Here is a 19,877-nt window from a genome sequence, read left to right as displayed (position 1 = left end):
CCCCCTTTTCTGGAGGTTAAATTCACAGATCGTTTACGTGAAACGACTTTTAAATGAGAGAGAGAGAGAGAGAGAGTGTGTGTGTGTGTAGCGCAGTTTACAAATACCTATTCCAATTTGTAATTCTGCAATCCGCTTACATGACGCGATAGTTCTACGTGGATAATTTTTTCAACGATACGATCGTAATTTCGTAGAATAAAGATTGAATTTATATTATATACTTATATCTAATTGTTGCATCTCTCTCGCCGCGCTATACGCATTATACGATGCTGCGTGAAAAGTGCAACTTCGGAACGGTGATTCAACGCTCTTCTATCTAGAGAATCGACGTGCACTCTCGCGACATATAAGGCGTCGGCCTCTTCAACCTTAAGGTCGCGACTAATCGCCGCGATTAAAACGATGTCCCGCTTTTTTGCACAATCCGTAATCACTGCCCACACCGCCCACCGCTGTAACACCTGTTATATCCCTGACGCGCCATTTTAATGCGTTTATTGCCACCTTTTACGACACGACCTCGGCACGACCGACTCTCTGCCTCACCTCTCGTGTAACGGTGCGCTTTAAATTCAATCTCTGGATGTAGGTATGCATGTAGAGAAAGTAGAGAAAAATTCGTTTGAGAAAATATAAAAAGAACGCGGGAAATCTTAACGACGAGACTAAACAATAAGATTGTCCGTATATCGTCACACGAGTCATATCTTGCTCCTCACGCAGAAACGTTCTTTCCAATTATCAAAATGTTGCAATTATATTTGCGGCGTGACATTTTTGGTAATGCCTCTAGGAAGTTTCAAAATATGGATAAGAGTAACGTGAGTGAAAATGAAATTGTCCGAAAGTTCTGACAGATCCTTAAAGGATCTGTCCTTGAAGAAAACTCGGGCCGAGACTTTCATTTGCAACATATTGATATTTATCTTGAGTTACGTGCGTGTACATAAAATTTAAAACAAAATATCGAATTTACTTTTATAGCTTTGCTTGGAAACTTGAAATAAAGACGGAGTTCCAACCTGGATGCAAATTGGACGATTTTGAGAATGACTGCGATTTCTGCGTTTTTGTTCGATTATTATATTACGTCATCTTTTTGTCCGCGCTCTATCTCGATCTCGTTTCCCTCCGCGATCGTTCGCTCTAATTTTTAACATCAATTTCGCGCGAGAACTCCCTGATGGGAAAGATCCGGCTTCTTGTGTCGTATTAGATGTCTCAAAACAATCCGACAGGATCGATACGCTCCTCCGCACGACGGTAAACAGAGGATAGCCGTTACATGTAAACCTATAATGATGGCCGCAACCAATATAGCGTGTTACGTTCGTGCCCGCGTGTTGCGCAGTGCCCGTATGTACGGACCAGGTGTCTTTGCACGCGGACGTCTGTACCTCTTCCGCGACGACGATGTCCCCCGCGACATATCGTAGACGACTATTCGTCGGCCGCGATGCCTATATGCAAGCACGAAGCGTCGGAGCGTGTCGTCCGGATCACGCGCGGATCCGATTCTCGCAACGACCAGCCGCGCTGGCATGCGACTTCGTGAAAGTAATTTATTATCGCGGGATAGAACCGGCCGCGGGGTTAAGCGCCGCCGGTATACCCGCGTGTTTCAGCACGCGAACACGCGTGTGCGTGCGGAGATTACCGGGTGCCTCTTCGCGCGCCCGAGAGGAGTAAAGGCCGCGTCACGCGTGTATATATCTAACAGTCGGGACAGCAAGGATACATGACGGAAGCACGTAAGACGAAAGTCCGAAGGTAACAAGCCGTGAGTCGATCCTCTATTACGACGTTCGTTACATCGAACGTATTTGTTTTCCACTCAAACGCGATATACCTAACGTGCAGTTCCGCATGTAGGAAAATTCCACGTAAAGGTATTACCGTTTTAGTTCACGGGAGCGTCTTGGATTTAGATAACTCGTTGTCAGTATAAATTTCATTTTACGCGTTTTTCGTCTGTTGGAATCCGTAAGTTAACATTTATACAATATTATATTATCTAGTACACTTATTTAAGTATATAATATAGAATAAATTTGGTATACTATATCATATAGTATATTTATATATATAAGTATATGTAATAGAAATTAATCGTCGACAGTTCTAATGTGTCAATTATTTTTAATAATTAAAATTAGAAAGATAATTATCTTTTATATTAATATACACACATTTAAAAAAAGGGATGGAAGAATAAATTAATTAACGTAATCATTTACATATTGCAACGAAAGTCACGGAAAATCTCAAAACAAAATGTTAATAAATTTGAATAATTTTTATAAAAACTTACAAATCAATCGTTTCGACAGCTTTGATTATTAAACCGACTAACAGAGTTTGCCTCACTTTTATCGTGGAAAGGAAGGGACAAGTTTCACATGCTCCAATTCAAGAGGCACCGTCGATGTTTCGGTCGCGAGTCAAGGCCCTTGCCTCTTCACCGTGGTGTTGAATCAAGGAACAGCCTTAGGATTCGCGTTAAGTATACAGATATCCCGGCACGGCCGTGTGGCACGGTCTTAAAACGCGATGCGACCGCGCGCATATATATACGCACACGCGTATACGCGTATCGCGGCGCGGCACGACGCGGTGTGGTATCAGACACATACAACGACCCGACCAGGGGACCCGAAGCCCGCGCCGCACTTTCTAAAGACCTTCGCCAGTTTCGCCGGGCTTGTCTATCGCAGCTGGCCCGCGAGTACATGCCTCCAAAGCGTATATATGCGCGCGCGTACAATGCCATCCATTAACGGGCGCCCCTGAGATCGGCCTTTCTTTCGACCTATAGCCAAGCGGGCGGCGGATGATCCACGTTTTCGCTCGAGAAAACCGGTATGAGGCCGCGCGCGCGCGCGCGCGCAGTCGATCGACTTGCCTCAACTTTTTAAATCAAACCGCCCGGAGCCTGAGGTAAGCCGACGTATCCCCTCGGCGCTTGACGACGCGATCGGAGTCCGATCACGGATCGAAAATTGTGCCACTTTTGGACCGTCGAGAATGTAAAGTTCGATGCAGCGACACGATATATCGCCCGCCTCCCTCGACTGCAACGGCATTCGCGAATCGGCGCGGCATATGAAATCCTTTATTCAAATAATCACTTCACTAACGAATAGTTGATTATTTATGCGGTGAGTGCTCCTCGCGTGGATTTCTCGCCGTCTGGCGTTTTCGTTGGCGGAGGTCTCGCCGTGCGGCTGCGGGGGAGACCGAGCGAGGACGGGACGCGCGACATCATTGCGGTGGCATAACTTCAGCCGTTTCGACATTTCGCATAATCGCCGCGTAGGAAATCATCCTCGCTGCCCGATGCTCTCGCAAGGGGCTCTCGCAAGCGGCTCTAAACGCCGTGGCCTTCGCGTAAGCGCGAACATCGCGCGTCGCGTCGGAGGTACCCCGAGATCGAGAGACGTATACGCGGGCAGGCCCCCTTATTTGCGCGACGATGATGCTCCCCCGCGCGCCTACCTACACGTAGTGACATTTACAACTTGCACCGCGGTGTGAATTACTTATAACTCGGACCCGCGGACACGTCGCGTCGCGCATTGCAGCCGCGACTATACTCATCTCGCTCTCGTAACACCCGCGCGAGTTCGTCGAGATGCGGTTTCGCGCCGCTATTACATCGCGAGATTGCGCGACCGCGCGGAAAACGGCACGATCGGGCGCCAAATTGAGGGGAAAGTAGAAAAAATGGATCCTGACTATCACGTATGACCTAAAAATCTCTTTGTATCAAATATCGGAGAACGCGGATCGCGGTAGAAGAGCAATCTGTATAATCGAAAAATATGGACACCTTAATAATATATGTGTATGTGTGTACAAGATGAATTCTAAGAAAATATATATAATGTATAAATTACATATATATTAATACAACTTTTAAGTTGCATGGAAATAAAATAAAAAGGAAATTGAATATTTTTCCATTTTGACATTCTCTTTACGAATTATTATGCCCATTTCAAATTGATTTCATTTATTGTTAGATACAATCTATTCGCCGTTTTTACACCTGCGACGTGAAAAATCACCGGAATAATTGATTCGGAGTAGGGAGAGCATTTGTGATTTGTAACAGCGCGATAAGTATATAGCTTTAAGATCGATAATATGATTTAAATGATAAGCTACAACGCGAGAGGATTAGAAGCCATATTAGAGTACGCCGCAGACCTCTTATATCCGATAATAGAACGCGCATTTCACCGCTCGAGTGGACGAATCCATCACCGTATCGATAGAATTACCCTATCAATTTGCGTATTATTTTTTACAATTGCCTATACCAGCGTTTCCCAACCTGATTACGTCCCGAAAGACTTATATACGGATCTAGATGTAAAATTGCGGAGCCCCTTTTAAGTTTAGCGAGGGCATTGTAAGAATGTGTATCTTTCTAAAACTCGGTATCAAAATTATCTATGGTAAATATCTCGAATCTAGACATTCTGGACCTCGAGATTTAACTAGAACTGACAATTGACGTATACCTTTTTTTACTATTTAAATATACTATCTATATATATTGTAGTATATTTAATATATATTCAACAGTATATTAATATTATATATAATATAGTCTTGGTATATTTTTACTATTTGAATATTAATTTACATAATAAAAATACCTATTTTTGCATGTACTATTATTAAAAAAAGAGACGAAGAGGATAAATTGACGTATTGACGTATTGAATTATTTGCATATCGCATCAAAAGTCACGGAAAATCTCAGTAAATGCATCATTATTTTAATTAAAAAATTACGAACTTATTCATTTTGATCGCTTCAAAAGTTCCAGTGTAAAATTCAAGATTGAATTGACCACATCCGCTAATTAATCAAGTCGAGATTATCGAGAGGTATCCTTATAAGAAGATTCTCTATCACGAATCATTCCTTCACGGCTTTCCATCGTCGAATATCGAGCATTCCCGTCGAGGATGAACGAGAACAGGTAGAAGAGGTAGATACCCAGCCGCGCTTCCGCGTTTCTCCTTAGGTACGTAAATCTTGTCGCGATTCGCGAACACTCGCGACGGTTGATACCGCTCGTACGTAGGAATTCGCCGGGAAACTAACGTCCTACACGCACACGCATATACACACACACACACACACACACATACACCGGTGTTGCTGTTGCCGTCGCTGTTACAATGGCAGAGAGGTATTTCCTCTAAGAATACGCATTCTTTACTCCCTTCCGTTTCGCGCGAAGTCAACGCTGCCGCCGGGAGAATTCGGCCTCACGGGAAATAACGCGTTTCCTATAAAGAAAATTAATCGGGTTTTTTTTTAATAGCCGCGCTGGAGAACGCGGCTTCTCCATTCTTAAATTTGCCGTGCGAATACAACTCCTGCTTTTTCTGATTGTCTATTTACCGCTGGAAACCGCGCGATGTTTATAGGCGGCGACGAAACGTATATAATATACGCGAACGAAAGCAAGATCGCGGAGATACCACGGATTGATAATTCACACGCGTGTGTAACATCGGAATTTCGCCAGCGTCAAATATCGTAACAGATACCGGTACGTATGTATACTCGCCACACGGCGGTCGATCGGCGTGTTAAATTACTTTCACCGACCGAATCCGTACGTGCGTGGCGCGGCGACCACGCAAAAGTCTCGACAAAAATGCGGCCGATTGTCACGCACCTGAATGCCGCGGGAATGCAATTCTAACGAGGTATTCGTTAGAGCCTACGGAGATCGAAGAGCAATCTCTTATTTCAACAATTGGAATGGAACAACCGCGGTTGTTCGTGACTGAAAACAATTCTTTCGCAACTTTGTCACATTCCTAACATTATTAGATATTTGACAATAAGTTATTAAATATTACCTGAATTATTACGCATCTGCTATATATACAAAAAGGAAATTGTTTTATATTTTCTGTCGAAAATTTCTATTTTCCATAAAAAAAGAATTTTTCTCCCATAATTTGTACATATATACTAGAATTACTAGAATTATGTAATAGAATACAATATATTTTATAATACAGTAGATTTTTCTACATAAAATGCTACAATATTACTAGAATTACCGTAAGTAATTCCAATTTTTTGTTAAGAAATCTTTTTAGCGAAAAAGATTTTCCATTGTGTGACAATCTGTCATACCAAAGTTCGCAGTTTCCGTGTGGAAAATTAGATTAAAGTGACCGGTCGTAAAACGGTCGCTCAGATAAAATTCGCACGCGGAGACTTGCACCGCGCGACTCGTTACACCAGTAATCCGTATGGAAAGTGTCAAGGCATGTAAAATCACTTTCAATTCCTTTCCCAGAATGCCAAATTTTTCACGTCGCGCAACTTTAAGCGTTAATCGAACGTAACGCGCGATGTCGAACGTTCTAATTACATCGGAACGTTTATCCAATCGTCGTTTGAGCGTGTTGTTTTTGAGTCGAACAAATCGTAAGTTATCTCGGAGATTAAATAAGAGAATATCCGGATGGAGAGGAAAAAAAAAGAAAAATACATATAGAATCAATGGAGACACTTTTAAAAATAGCGCCAATTAAAATGCTCGAACTGGGATACTCATCGAAGTGTGAAGTGCATGCCCCTCCCGCTGCTATTTCTCTGAATGACGTTGGCTTATTGTGTTGCGACGAGCTACGATGCAATCTATCTTTTCTAATCGAAAGAACAAGATTTTATTTTTTTATTTTTTTTCAAGAACAGAGAACAATATTTTCAAATGTTATCTATCCGAATGAAACAAGAGGGTTTTATCGGACATCCCTAAATTCGCAAAAAACATTCGCTTGAGAGAGATTCTCGACATTTAGACATTCTCAACATTTTTCTCTCTTCTTTCTTTCACAAAGTCAAAAATTAAAAATATTATTAATTAAATTTAATCTTACAGAGATAATGTATTTTTAAAGAAATTAATTGACAATTTTAAATATGCACAAGAGCCATTCAATTTTGTAGCAATTATACATGTATAGATATATATTGTTACATACATGTAAGTATGAGAGCTATTCATGTAGCATTTTATATACATATATATGTATAATTATTCTTGATTTATAACTCCATTTGAATATATTAATGCCATTTATAAAATAATAAAATATGGCATATTTCTAATAATTTATATATAGTTAAAATAAGTGTAAATTATAAAATAATTTACAAAAGTGCTCGACCTTCTCCCTCCCTTCTTCCCTTCGCAGCCTTCGAAAGCTGCAAAACTAATGTAAAAGTGTCTCCATTGAATCGGCGGATCAACAGGTTGAAAGAGACGGGACTCACTCTTACGTCGGCGCCACTGCTTGTAGAGAAGCGCGGCAACGGCGAGCAGAAGGATCGTCGTCAGAAAGGTCCCGATCACAGCTCCGGCCACGCTGCCCGTCCCGAAGCAGGTATCCTGCGCTGCTGGTGCTGCTGCTGCTGCTGCGTCCTCCATGGCTCGCTCGCGCTCAGATCCGTCTCTCGCACATATTCTCGCGCGGCTTCAACCGGTCGCGGCGTTCTTACCGCGACTTGCCTCTGTGACTCGCTCTCCTTCTCTCTCTCTCTCTATCCCTCTATCTCGTTTTCCTTCTCCCTTTCCTTCTTCGTTGCGTCGTCAATTTGGTCGCATAGTTTCGCGCGCGCAAACCAATCTCCACCCGGACGAGCGCGCAGAGATGCTCCGCGACGAGAGATTCACTAGATACTCTTCTATATCTTTCTCGTTTTCGCTTCGTTTTTCCGTCCTCCTTTTTTCGTATTCTATCGATATTGCCCGTATTGAATTTTTGCAAAAAATTTGCAAGATAGAAAACGATCGATATATTGTTGTCGATTATATGACTTTCCTACTCGCGTCGATTTGAAACGAATGGTGTGCGTTCAAGCGCGCGCGCGCGCGCACACAATATTTTCCCGTGGCGTAAAGTGCGTCGCGGACAGCGGAACGAAGAATCGCGGACGTTAATTACCACGGAGAAGACCGATACGCGATATATTCGATCGCCGGGTCGTGTGGCGCGGATCACACATACACACATACACACACACAGGGAGATTCACATCAGTGGACAGGATCGATTGTCAAAATTCGGCCGGCGACGCGCGGACGGGAGAAACGATCGCGAACGGATCGGACAGCGCGTCTCTCAGCTGTCGGTCCGGGAAATACCGGCGCGGCGAGGCATATTATCCTTCCCGCGTACGCGCTCCGCCGATTCGTATGATTTCACAAAAACACCGCGTTTTACATGCGCGCAAAACTCACGTCGCGAAAGAGTCGACCGGCCCGCGCTGTACGTGCGTCCTCCTCGCTCTGCAACGCCGCGCGACGTACTGACTGTGGTCTGTGGACAGAGCACGGAGCGGTGCCGCGGCGCGGAGCGAGTAACACAGGTAGGCGGCGAGCAACAGGTGCTTCTGAGTCAGTGATGGTAGACGCGCGACGGGCGGTCGCGTGGAGGGAATACGTACACGGGGGATGGGCATGCACGTTTATACGTATTCGCGCAAGTATACAACATGCCTTTTCTCCGTGTACACGTTCTTTCCGCTCGATTCTCGCGTGACTCTCCATTGACTCGCGTCTCAAGTCTGGCAGCTCTGTAATCTGAGTCCTACCTAGCTGTCGGTTGGGGACTATAGAGAGGGAAGGGGAGATTGTTGATATGCTTCTCGCCGTCAGGACCGGCCCTGCGCGGGCGTCCGAATAGGAGCTTGTCGGAGGGCGCTCCAATTCAACGAGGGATATACGAGCGAGCGCTTCCTCGCTCATAAATCTACCTTAATCTTGAGTCTCAAATATGCTTTTTCGTAATCGCGTTCTTCAACGAAAAATGATCTCACTATTACTTATACTATGTGTTCAAAATTGCTCCAAAATTTTTTGCAAAATTAAAAAGTAAACATTAAAATGTAATTATATTAATATAGAAACTCTGCACTAGCATTGCATAATATATATTATATAGTGTACTGTTTAAAAAATTTTCTTTAATTATGGAACAATAAAAAATTATTTCAATTAAAATTCTCTAGCTTGAATTAATAAGGTATTAATGTTCCATTAAAATTATTCAAAACTGACGTCGTAAAGTATCGCGTTTTCAATAAATATTTCGAATCAATTTTTTCATCACTTTCAGTGCTGTCGGTGTCCAATCGCCAGCTATTGTTTCCAAGCAATAATTGTTTATTTGTCACTTGCTTTAGAAATTACATTGTCATTAATCAACGCGTGACAATTACTATATATATATCTTTCGGAAACGTTTCACCGTCAATGTTTCACCAATAGCAATATAGGTTTGATGTCGTGTTACTTGCACTTTTTACACCGAGAGCTTCGCTTTTTCTCTGTCCAACAATCGGATAGATATCTATTTCTTTTAAATGTAAAAATTTGTGGAGATGAAGCAATAACGCGAATAAATACGACTGTGTACGGTACGAGTACCTGTAATAAGAATTTAGGACAAACCACTGCCATTTTAAGTGTATAAAGTGTAACGTAGTGCAACTACGAGGCTCAAATCATGGTCGTAGCGCTGCGCATGCGCGGAAGATCCGGCTCGCATCGCAAGTCTTCGCAACGATACGACGTGCTCCTCGGCGTGCTCCGTTCTCGGCGAACATCGTGACGTTCTTCTATCGACGTTTTGCCACGCTTCGCCGTCAAGTGTGAAATAATCACGAATCGTAGAGCGTCACGTTAGCTGGCTTCTACGCTGTTCGAACGAAGGAAACGGAAACGTATTCTTCCTCCTAACCTATTACGAGAATCGTTCAGTCGCGACGACGAAACATGACCAAGAACGTGAGAAAGCCGATGGAGAATGGCGACAGCCGCGGGTCTCATGGGCAGGCCTACAAGGACAAGAGCAAACCCGCGGATATTCGCAGTAGCAACATCAACGCGGCCAAAGGTAAGGGATTGCGATTCGCGATATGCGACCGACCCGGTAGTTTTCTCGGGATGTAACCTCGCAGTTCGATCGGTCGGACCACCTCCATAGCGCGAAGCTGAGGAAAATGTTACCTTATATAGCAATGGGTGCGTTCGAGACTTCGTGCCGGCAAAACAGCTAGCATGCTCGTCGAGCGAACGCGTTAACACGATAAAAATTGTTAGCTGCTTTATCACAGCGGCCAGGTCATTCTTTGTTTTCTAACTGACTGATTTAGTTTATTAAAATAAATTGTTCACTTGCTATTTAAATAAGTCATCATTGTTCTCCTTTGACTTTTTAATCTATGCTATTATATAAATATAAATTTGATAATATTGCTTATTTTCTGTTTATAATGTCTATGTTTTAGTAATTTTTATTTATATGATGAAAATCTTTTTAAAAACACAAAATGTATTATCAAAAAATGGAAATCTATGCATTTATCAATGGGAATATTATTATCTAGTAATGACAGTAATTTCAATAGATAGTTTTTCATACGACAAAAATTGTTGTCGTTAAACGATGTGTACGAGCTGCTGTTTGTTAGTCATATAGCAATCGCTCGGCGAACTGCCAGCTTGAATGCACAGTATTCACAGAGAGTGTTATGCTTTGATTGATACGTCATATCGAATTAAATTGTTAGATAAGTTACAATAGAAATAAATTACGTAAATGAAATATAATTTTCTGTCACGCTTTAGCAAAAACAGAACCTCTCTTTAAAGTAATTTTCACATCTGTTATTATTTGCGAGATGAACGAATTACAACAATAGCTTGTTTTTTATGATTTGATTACTATAGATAAATTATTTTTTTTCTGTAGCTGTCAGCGATGCGATACGCACAAGTCTTGGACCTAGAGGAATGGACAAGATGGTAAATTTTATATTCATCAGAATTTTTGATTAATAAAGTTTTATATATATAAAACTTTATTACATATGTAATACTAATTCATTTTGTATATATGCAAATATAATAGATTCAAGCTGGTAATGGAGAGGTTACTATCACAAATGATGGTGCCACTATCTTGAAAGAGATGAACGTAATCCATCCCGCTGCAAAAATGGTGAGAAGTAAATTTCTCTCGCTTTGAACGTTCGTGAAGAATTTTATATTACAATGTATACTTATCTTATGTTTAGCTCGTCGAGTTGTCAAAGGCTCAAGATATAGAAGCTGGCGATGGTACCACGAGTGTCGTCGTGATAGGTGGATCATTGTTAGAGGCAGCCGAACGTTTGTTGCAGAAGGGCATTCACCCCACTTCGATCAGCGACGCCTTTCAGAAAGCGGCATCTAAAGCAGTATCAATTCTGTCGCACATGTCCATACCTGTTGACCTAACGGACAAAGAATCTCTTGTAAAGGTTGCAGCAACATCTCTTAATTCCAAGGTACATCTAAAAAATGAATTTGACAATAATATTAATATTACACTATAATTGTCAGGTTTCATACACAAAATCTAACATATTTATAATATGTATTGCATATACAATAATTTAATGTTTATTATTAATACATTTCAGGTTGTGCATCAACAATCTAGTCTTCTTGCACCACTCGCCGTGGACGCAGTATTAAAGGTTACAGAAGAAGGCCAGGAAGTGTCAGTTGACCTAAATGTGAGAGCAAATTCTTTTCATTATTATATTATTTAGTAGACTATGTGAATTACTAAAGTAAATTTGCTTACGTGCATTCTCATAGGACATCAAAGTGATAAAGAAGTTAGGGGGTACCGTTGAAGACACTGAATTAATAGATGGATTAATATTTACCCAGAAATCTTGTAATGTTAACGGCCCGAAACGTATTGAGAAAGCTAAGATTGGATTAATTCAATTTTGCATTTCACCGCCGAAAACCGACGTAAGTATCGTGATATAATGCGACACACGTGTATTTATTTTCACTCATGGATCCTTTGCATAGATGAATTAATCAAATTCTTGTTTATTTCCAGATGGATCATAACGTTATCGTATCAGACTATGCAGCGATGGATCGTGTTTTGAAGGAGGAACGTGCTTACATACTGAATATTGTGAAACAGATCAAGAAAACGGGTTGCAATGTACTTCTCGTGCAAAAGTCAGTCTTGCGCGACGCTGTCAGCGATCTTGCGATACATTTCTTGGACAAAATTAAGGTCATGGTGATAAAGGATGTGGAGCGCGAGGACATTCCTTTCGTGTGCAAAACGCTCGGTTGCAGACCAATCGCGTCGCTGGATCATTTTGTGTCTGAGAATCTTGTCAACGCGGAGCTCTGCGAAGAGGTTCAAACTGGAAATTCGAAATTTGTTAAGGTGTGTTTTTGCTTAGGAAAAAAAAAACGAAAATTAGAATACACGATATCGTCTTTCTTTCATTTCGTAATCCGCAACACGTTACGTCTAAAATATAAGTTATACATTTGTGACATTTTTTTATGCAGGTCACAGGAATCCAAAATCATGGGAAAACAGTCACGGTTCTCGTACGTGGTAGCAACAAATTAGTATTGGAGGAAGCCGAGAGATCGCTGCACGATGCCTTGTGCGTCATCCGATGTTTAGTGAAGCAAAAAGCGCTGATTGCCGGTGGTGGTGCACCAGAGATTGAATTGGCATTAAAATTGGGAGAATACGCAGTGACCTTAGGCGGAGTTAATGCATATTGCATCAAGGCCTTTGCAAATGCGCTTGAGGTTAGTATATTAAACGTAGTTTACAGTTTTTTGTAAATGGATTTTAAGAATTTTCTATTATTATTTCTGTATTACTTAAATTTCTATTCTTTAAAAAAGAATTATTACAACTGGTTTATCTAGTTATCTTGTTTTCTTTCTTTTATTTCTGTCATGTGCAATATTTTTTCATTTATATAAATTCTTTATATCATGTGCAGATAACAAGAGTGATTCTGTTGAATCTCTTTTTCACGTATAATTATTTTTATTTGTATTAAACTGTTTACCATCCAAAAAAAACTGATAAAATTAATTGTATAATAGTTTAGAATAAAATTGATACGATATTTAATGATATTGTAATTTTAAATTACAGGTGATTCCGTCGACGTTGGCCGAAAACGCGGGTTTAAATCCGATAGCTACGGTAACTGAACTTCGCAATCGACACGCAAAGGGTGAGGTAACAGCGGGGATTAATGTGCGGAAAGGCGCCATCACTAATATATTAGAGGAGAACGTGATTCAACCACTGCTAGTTTCTACTAGCTCAATAACTCTTGCGTCTGAAACTGTACGCAGTATACTGAAGATTGATGACATTGTCAATACGACTCAATAAATCATCAGACGTGTTAAAATTGATTCCGCACTCTTGCAGTAAGTATAATTAACAATAGTTACATAATTTCATATTTTTGTTATCTTTGTAACATGATTTTTCGTTTTCGTTTACAGATTTGTGCACACGTACGTTTCATTGGTTACAAAAGTCTATACATTTACGATTAATTGTATGCTTTTTGCAAAAGTTTTACATAATGTATTATTTTTTAGATACGTTACGCAGAACAATAAAAAAATGTGAAATATTCAGTGTGAACTCATAATTCGTATTTATTTTTTCGGCATAATGAACATATAAGAACGTTATAAAATTGTTAAATTTTACCCTAATGGAAAATTTTTCTTATTATTGAAAGGAAAAGGTGATAAATTTGGGAAATCTTGTAAATATTAACATTTGTATCTAAGAAAGATATACATAATACATACGTATTGCTCTTAACAATTTAATCGAAATAATAATCTCATGTACAACAGAATTTTGTTTAAGTATAACTAAACATTAAGTACATCTTGCATGTAATAAAATATTTATCTATATTGCATTTTCACGTTATAAATCAACTGCACGTCTATTACTTTTAAACTCTAAATTTAATCATAATAATAGTCATTAACGTAATTCGTAAATGTCGTTAAGTACATTTATATAGTAGCTGCATTATAAATCTCAAAATTACTTATACATTAAGATCGTAATATTCGAAAACACTCTATTCCATATATTACAAATAAACATGCACAATATTGCGCTAATCATTTTTTCGTTTTTCTTAGCTCCAATAACTTTTCATTTCATCAATAAAGATAAAAAGATTAATTTTTGAGAATACAAAGTATAAATCTGGAACAAACATTAACAAGTATAAAATTTTATGCAAGCAATTTTACAATAGGATAACAAAGATATATACTTCTCCTGATTATATCGAAAAGCTTACATAAATAGATTGTCCATTATGCAAAATAAGAGAAAATATGTTTTTTTATATTACTATAATATACTATAATATTACTTCTAATTTTATATTACTATATTCTAATTATTAATATGTAAAATGTTTTACAATAGTAATGAAGAATTTGATGCACTGCTATAAAAATAAAAATGTCTTAAAAATATGTAATACGTATTTTAACTTTCTGGAATGTACATATTTTTTTATGTATAAATTTTTACACACATTCTTGCATAAGACTCACGCAGATGTATATATAGCGTATGTATATATAAATTACAATTTTCATTTAGAAATAAATATAAATTTCTATATCATAATATCAATCTCTATTTTTTGAACAATATATGAGAAGTAACATTATCAACTTGTCCTGGAAGTCAAGAATTAAAAAAACGTTACTGATGTATATATAGCGTATGTATATATAAATTACAATTTTCATTTAGAAATAAATATAAATTTCTATATCATAATATCAATCTCTATTTTTTGAACAATATATGAGAAGTAACATTATCAACTTATCCTGGAAGTCAAGAATTAAAAAAACGTTACTGATACTAAAAAAGAATATTTTAAGTGAGATTTTAGAGAATTTCAGTCCATCTTAGAAGTATCATGAGAAGAAATCTTGGCAGTAGTAACAGGAAGTTTATATATCAAAATATTTTTCTTAGATGTGTATATTTTTCATATACAGGATGAATTATTTAAATTAACACACTTGAATATCTTGAAAAGAAAACATTTGAGAAAAAAATGTTTCAAACAAAAGTTGTTTAATTTCAAGGGACTAATATGTTGAAATAATCACTTTGGGAGGCAATGGCAAGGTCAGATTAAGATCATCTCCACTTTTTTAAATGGAATTATATAATTTTTTTTATATAATATGATTATTCTAATTATTCTGCATTAAAAATATTAAGTAAAGTTATCGAAAAATCAATATTTTATGAGATATTTTATCATGCTATATTTCGACATAAAATATAAAATGAGAAAAAAAAGTAAATTAAAAAACATTTTCGTAAACTATTGATTTTTTAATTATTATACCTTAATTTTTTTATGCATATGCTTGAAATTATACAACTTTTGTCTAAAACATTTTTGCCTAACGGGTTATTTTACGATAGTTTTATAGCTTATCAGTCAGTATGAAGAGGAAGCAATATGTTTTAACTGGGATAGTTTTGTTTAAAAAATTATCTAAACGCCGTTTTAATTACTATCTAAATGTAGAAACTTCAAGAAGCTCGTAAATTAAATTTACTTTTTGCACTTCATATAAAGTGCAAAAAATAAACTTCTGTCTTCCACGTCTTAACAGATATAAAATCCGAGATTATTCTTATCGTATAATATTTATTCGATGTGTCAATATTCAACTTCGTAATTATTATTTATTTATATCACTCACTAATGTATAATTCGTCGCAAACAAACTATCCTGCATTATTACACATTACTAAATAAATTTTGCACTCTTGTGCACAATCTCAAATAATTTACAAATTTTGATAAGTAGAAAAGTCTTCCATATTACCATCGCGGATGGACTTGATAAAAACCCCACTGCTGATAAGTATTGTTTATGTCACACGGCATCAGAGATAACTGCTGAGTTTGGGGATGGAGTGCCATACACTTCTTATGTACTCTATGTAACAGAGTCTTCGTTTTCTGCAAGTGCGAATTAACATGTATCCATAACGTGTTCGTGTAAAGATTTTTATTTATCCGGTTGAAATTTCTATCGTCAAAAGAAAAGACTTACTTCGTCATATTGCCACGGACCGTCTGCAGTTCCTAGACGACAAAATGCGTATTTTACACCTTGGCCATCCGCTTCGATGCATCTCTCACCGACACCCAATTGACCCTTGGCATTCAATCTGATGAGCTAATGAGAAATATTACCGAATTAGAGGTAATAAAGTATGAAATAAAGAAACTACTAAAAATAGGAGATAGAATAACAAAATAAAGTATTTGCTAATTACTTGATTGTTTCCGAATCCATGGCAGTGGGAAGTAGCCATGAGGCTTGGTGGTGCGTGACCCATAGTGTCTAGACATGATGCAGTTGCCACATTTCGTAGCTAAAAAAGTATTGTCAAGGTTTAACATAAAAATTACATATATAAAATTTATTGAGAAAACTAAAACGAATGCATTCATTTAAGCTACTGGTCAAACGTACCTCTCCCCAGTGAATATTTGGTGGGAGTTCTGGAAATTTATCTAGCACATCATATGCCACATTATCCATGTACCACTGGAAGCTCTTGCATTTCTTGCGTTCTTTGAAGGCCAACTGCTCAGATATATCGCCGTGATCGAGCAATCGAGCCAGAGGTTCTCTCGTATAAAAGAATTCCTTGTGTTTCTCGTCGAACCACGTTTCGATAACTCGTTTATAATTCTAGAAAAACAATTCACTTTATAACTATTTCTCGGTAATGATATATATTTATGCACGATGATAGATTACTCACAATAGTTATCAATGGTCCTTTCTTTTTCTGAGCAAGTTTACCGAAGGTGTAAGGCATAAATCCTCGATACACGTGCCCGACGTGTGAGCACGGTACCCATAAAATACTTCCACCGCACTGCCATATCTTAAAGGACAGTTCGAAATTTTCTCCACCCCAAACGAGCAATCCTTCGTCGTATCCACCCAATGATAAAAAGTATTGTCGATTTATCGCGAATAAGCCACCGGCGTGCGTAGGTGACCTATAAGGCCCATATATAAATGAGATAATATTGGAGAAAAAAATATTGAGATAACAAGCTAGACAGAGGACAGCACGTAGAAAGAATAGAAGTCGCACCTGTACGGCATACTGTCATGTGCACGCGTCTTGGCTTCCCGCCGAGGCAATTCGTTCTCTTTATACAACATGCCCCACTCAAAAATTCCCCTGTACAAATGGTTTTCTTGATACACAGGACGATATTCAAAAGTCTTGTGATCAATACCGTCTATCACAGGAACAGTCATTACGTTTCTAGAAGAAAAGAAATGCATTTAGAAGAAAAACTGTCAAGTTATATCATTTATATTAGAAGAACGAAGGATTTATTATTCTATTTGATAGTATACAGTAAAACTTTGTTTTTCCGCTTCATTTATGCGAACAAGTTTGTGCTCAATATAACTCGTTAGAGCTGAGCTCTTATTATTGGAGCTGTTTGGAAAATAAAAACTCGAAATGCTCGACTTCAGTTTTCTGAACGATAGCGCTTTATTATCGGAACTAGTAAATGAGCCTCAATTATCCGAACTATTTTTAAGAATTTTACTGTACTTCAGTTCTTTTAAGTTGCAAAAAAAAACGTTGATATTTTTTATTCCAATATAAATTGAATTATTTTACCTATTTTCAGCAATTGGCGCTAAAAGCGGAGGCAGCCAATTCACATTGACTTCACAATGAGCGTCTAAAAATACGATTACTTCGCCCCTGGCCTCGCGTGCCCCTCGAGATCGCGTTCGTATTAAACCTTGCCTTTCATAGTTTCTAAGTAATCGAACTTTCCCACCCCATTGCTCAATATAGGAATCTAAATCGCTCTTTAAATTCTCTGAAAAAGATTGCATTAATTTGTCGGATATGTTAACCATCGAACACCTCAAGTGCAAGTACTGTAACTTGTCACGTTACACGCAGGCACGCACCTTTATCAGAGAAATCGTCAACGAGGAGAATCTCTTCGAGTAGCTTCGACGGAGTACGATCTATGACGCTCTGGATAGTTCGCATTAAGACAGACCAACCTTCGTTGTGGAAAACTACAATGACGCTGGTACGTGGCAATTCTTCCGGATAGTTCCAGTGCTTACATCTGTATCATATTAAAAAAAAGAGAGAGAAACAGAAATTAAAAAATACATCAGAGACACTAATATTGCCAACTGCAGAGAAATGGGACTTACTCTGCGGGTCTGGTATCAGGTATCGATCTCGACAATGAGATTTCATCAGAGCACACCATATTCATACCGTATTCGGACTCTGATTGCTGAACATCGTTCAGCTGATCGTCCCTCAAAATGTGCGGTTTCCCATCTTCGCCTGGGCCGGTTCTAATCGGCACATCGCGCAGCTCATAATTTCCTAAACCTTCTACAAACACTGTTACCTGTGATATTAAAATAAGATACATTTGACATAGGAAAGGAGATATATTTGACACAGTAGAAGCAGAGAAGACTGTTATGTGGAAAATTTGGTATTGACTAGCAGGGGAGACTGGAGTTAAAAGTACAAGGCAAGACAGAGGCAAGTCGTAACACTTATATAAAAAATATCAAAACCAGATGAAAGAAAAGTTTTGTAAGAGAAGTTTGTAGCGTTCTAATACGAATTTCTAATATGCTTTTATATCTTGTTTTTAACACTTTATAGGTGCTACAACTTGCCTCTGTTACTTTAATCTCCAGTCTCCCCTGCTCGAAAGTCAGTAACAAATTTTTGGCATAAACATATGCAAAACAAACTAGATCAATTAAAAGTAAGTACTTTACCTGTTTCTTTCCAAGACCTTGTGCCCAGTACTCTTTTATATTACTCATATGATTGTCCGAGGAAAAATTAAGGAGAATGTACAAAACCAGCAGTACCAGGGTGCTGCCAATCATTATATGGAACAAGCGATTCCTTCTGAGCTGCACAATCCTCATCTTCTCCAAATTATATATTATCTAAAAATTTAAGCGTGTTTTCAATACCGTTTTGTTGATGCCTTTTCGGAGAACGTAACACGAGAATCTTCCCGAAAATCCTGCCGGCGACGCGTATTATTTTCCGGAGTAAACAAACAATTGGCAAATCGGCCGCTGCATATTTAATTCGTTTAACTAACGGAACTAACGTGTCCTAATTTCAGCTAGCAATTCCGATAAATAAATAAATGAAATGTGCGGTACCTTTCGTCGGAAGAGGGAAACCGGGATAACCCAAAGCCGGTTCAGTGACATGCATCCGTCAACGTGTCGAACATCAATAATTATCACACGTTCGCAACCCTACTTATTCTACTGTACCAAAATCATAATTGTCTACATTTGCATAAAAGCAGCCAACGTGTCGGCGTGTCGCCAGCTGTCACGCAATGTACTAAAAATACGGGAGTAGAGACGCTGCACTCGCAGAGTGCCTAATCGCCATACTTGCCACGAGAAAATCGCGCGACGTGTGACCCCCTCGCGGCCAGGAGTACCGCTTCTTTCGAATGAGTCGCCCGAAGCGCAGCATTGCAAAAGAATGAAAATTATATAATTATGTACACGGGTTTGCACATTCTAACTTTTTTCTTGCGACTTCGATTGGAACAGAAGAGTAGTTTTTTTGTACACTGAGTTTGAATTCGCAAGTGAAAAATTCCATTATGTCTATCATGTCTGCAGTTTTTAAAACGAATTATGTTGAATATCTTTTATTACCGTATTGTCGAATTATTTATTTCTTATTTTTAAGGATAGTTGCACACAAGATGAAGTATCGTTATTTCGGAAATCTAAGCCGTCAGGGAATTAATTGTGTATTTTGGTCGGATAAGGTGAAAATTACAAAATTATATAGTGAGCAAATTCAAATTACGACAGAAT

The 19,877-nt window shown here is 38.5% G+C and overlaps 3 protein-coding genes and 1 long non-coding RNA gene across 5 annotated transcripts in view; 1 reads left to right on the top strand and 3 right to left on the bottom strand.

Moving 5' to 3' along the window:
• Nucleotides 1-8,366, bottom strand: part of LOC105454098 — a 32,003-nt gene extending 23,637 nt beyond the window's left edge. The window contains exon 1 of one of the 2 annotated variants that reach the window (XM_011696461.1): nucleotides 7,328-8,366. In XM_011696461.1, the coding sequence (XP_011694763.1) occupies nucleotides 7,328-7,481 (154 nt within the window). In that variant the 5' untranslated portion in view covers nucleotides 7,482-8,366. The remainder of the gene's footprint in view (nucleotides 1-7,327) is intronic. The other variant, XM_011696471.1, reaches the window with a different exon arrangement.
• A 1,206-nt stretch (nucleotides 8,367-9,572) lies between these two features.
• LOC105454086 (T-complex protein 1 subunit delta) lies at nucleotides 9,573-14,048 on the top strand. Its single transcript, XM_011696443.1, has 10 exons — nucleotides 9,573-9,951; nucleotides 10,810-10,862; nucleotides 10,969-11,058; nucleotides 11,135-11,386; nucleotides 11,522-11,617; nucleotides 11,703-11,864; nucleotides 11,959-12,303; nucleotides 12,432-12,683; nucleotides 13,042-13,325; nucleotides 13,404-14,048. The coding sequence occupies exons 1-9, from the start codon at nucleotides 9,831-9,833 to the stop codon at nucleotides 13,285-13,287; spliced, it is 1,617 nt and encodes a 538-aa protein (XP_011694745.1). The 5' UTR covers nucleotides 9,573-9,830; the 3' UTR covers nucleotides 13,288-13,325; nucleotides 13,404-14,048.
• Nucleotides 13,725-15,183, bottom strand: LOC105454092. The gene is made up of 2 exons (XR_974951.1): nucleotides 14,814-15,183; nucleotides 13,725-14,657 (listed from the first exon to the last, which is right to left on the bottom strand). It is a non-coding gene; the product is annotated as an uncharacterized LOC105454092 (long non-coding RNA).
• A 204-nt stretch (nucleotides 15,184-15,387) lies between these two features.
• On the bottom strand, nucleotides 15,388-19,434 carry LOC105454077 (N-acetylgalactosaminyltransferase 7). Its single transcript, XM_011696431.1, has 11 exons — nucleotides 19,197-19,434; nucleotides 18,795-18,971; nucleotides 18,204-18,409; nucleotides 17,946-18,112; nucleotides 17,644-17,851; nucleotides 17,098-17,274; nucleotides 16,756-16,999; nucleotides 16,461-16,682; nucleotides 16,261-16,359; nucleotides 16,035-16,160; nucleotides 15,388-15,940 (listed from the first exon to the last, which is right to left on the bottom strand). The coding sequence occupies exons 1-11, from the start codon at nucleotides 19,245-19,247 to the stop codon at nucleotides 15,800-15,802; spliced, it is 1,818 nt and encodes a 605-aa protein (XP_011694733.1). The 5' UTR covers nucleotides 19,248-19,434; the 3' UTR covers nucleotides 15,388-15,799.
• Between the last annotated feature and the right edge of the window lie 443 nt (nucleotides 19,435-19,877).

Source organism: Wasmannia auropunctata, unplaced genomic scaffold (assembly GCF_000956235.1).
Source record: "Wasmannia auropunctata unplaced genomic scaffold, wasmannia.A_1.0 LD336106.1, whole genome shotgun sequence".
Classification (NCBI taxonomy): domain Eukaryota; kingdom Metazoa; phylum Arthropoda; class Insecta; order Hymenoptera; family Formicidae; genus Wasmannia; species Wasmannia auropunctata.
The sequence above is the reverse complement of the archived record's forward strand: the minus strand, read 5'-3'. Positions and strand labels throughout refer to the sequence as shown.

Excerpts from the sequence above, each read along its gene's own strand:
- LOC105454086 (XM_011696443.1), top strand. The coding sequence starts at position 9,831 with ATGACCAAGAACGTGAGAAAGCCGATGGAGAATGGCGACAGCCGCGGG. Across the intron at positions 10,863-10,968 it reads CTAGAGGAATGGACAAGATG|ATTCAAGCTGGTAATGGAGA; the intron begins GTAAATTTTATA and ends CAAATATAATAG. Across the intron at positions 12,304-12,431 it reads GAAATTCGAAATTTGTTAAG|GTCACAGGAATCCAAAATCA; the intron begins GTGTGTTTTTGC and ends TTTTTTATGCAG.
- LOC105454077 (XM_011696431.1), bottom strand. The coding sequence starts at position 19,247 with ATGTCACTGAACCGGCTTTGGGTTATCCCGGTTTCCCTCTTCCGACGA. Across the intron at positions 18,410-18,794 it reads AAGGTCTTGGAAAGAAACAG|GTAACAGTGTTTGTAGAAGG; the intron begins GTAAAGTACTTA and ends TTAATATCACAG. Across the intron at positions 17,275-17,643 it reads GCGCCAATTGCTGAAAATAG|AAACGTAATGACTGTTCCTG; the intron begins GTAAAATAATTC and ends CTTTTCTTCTAG.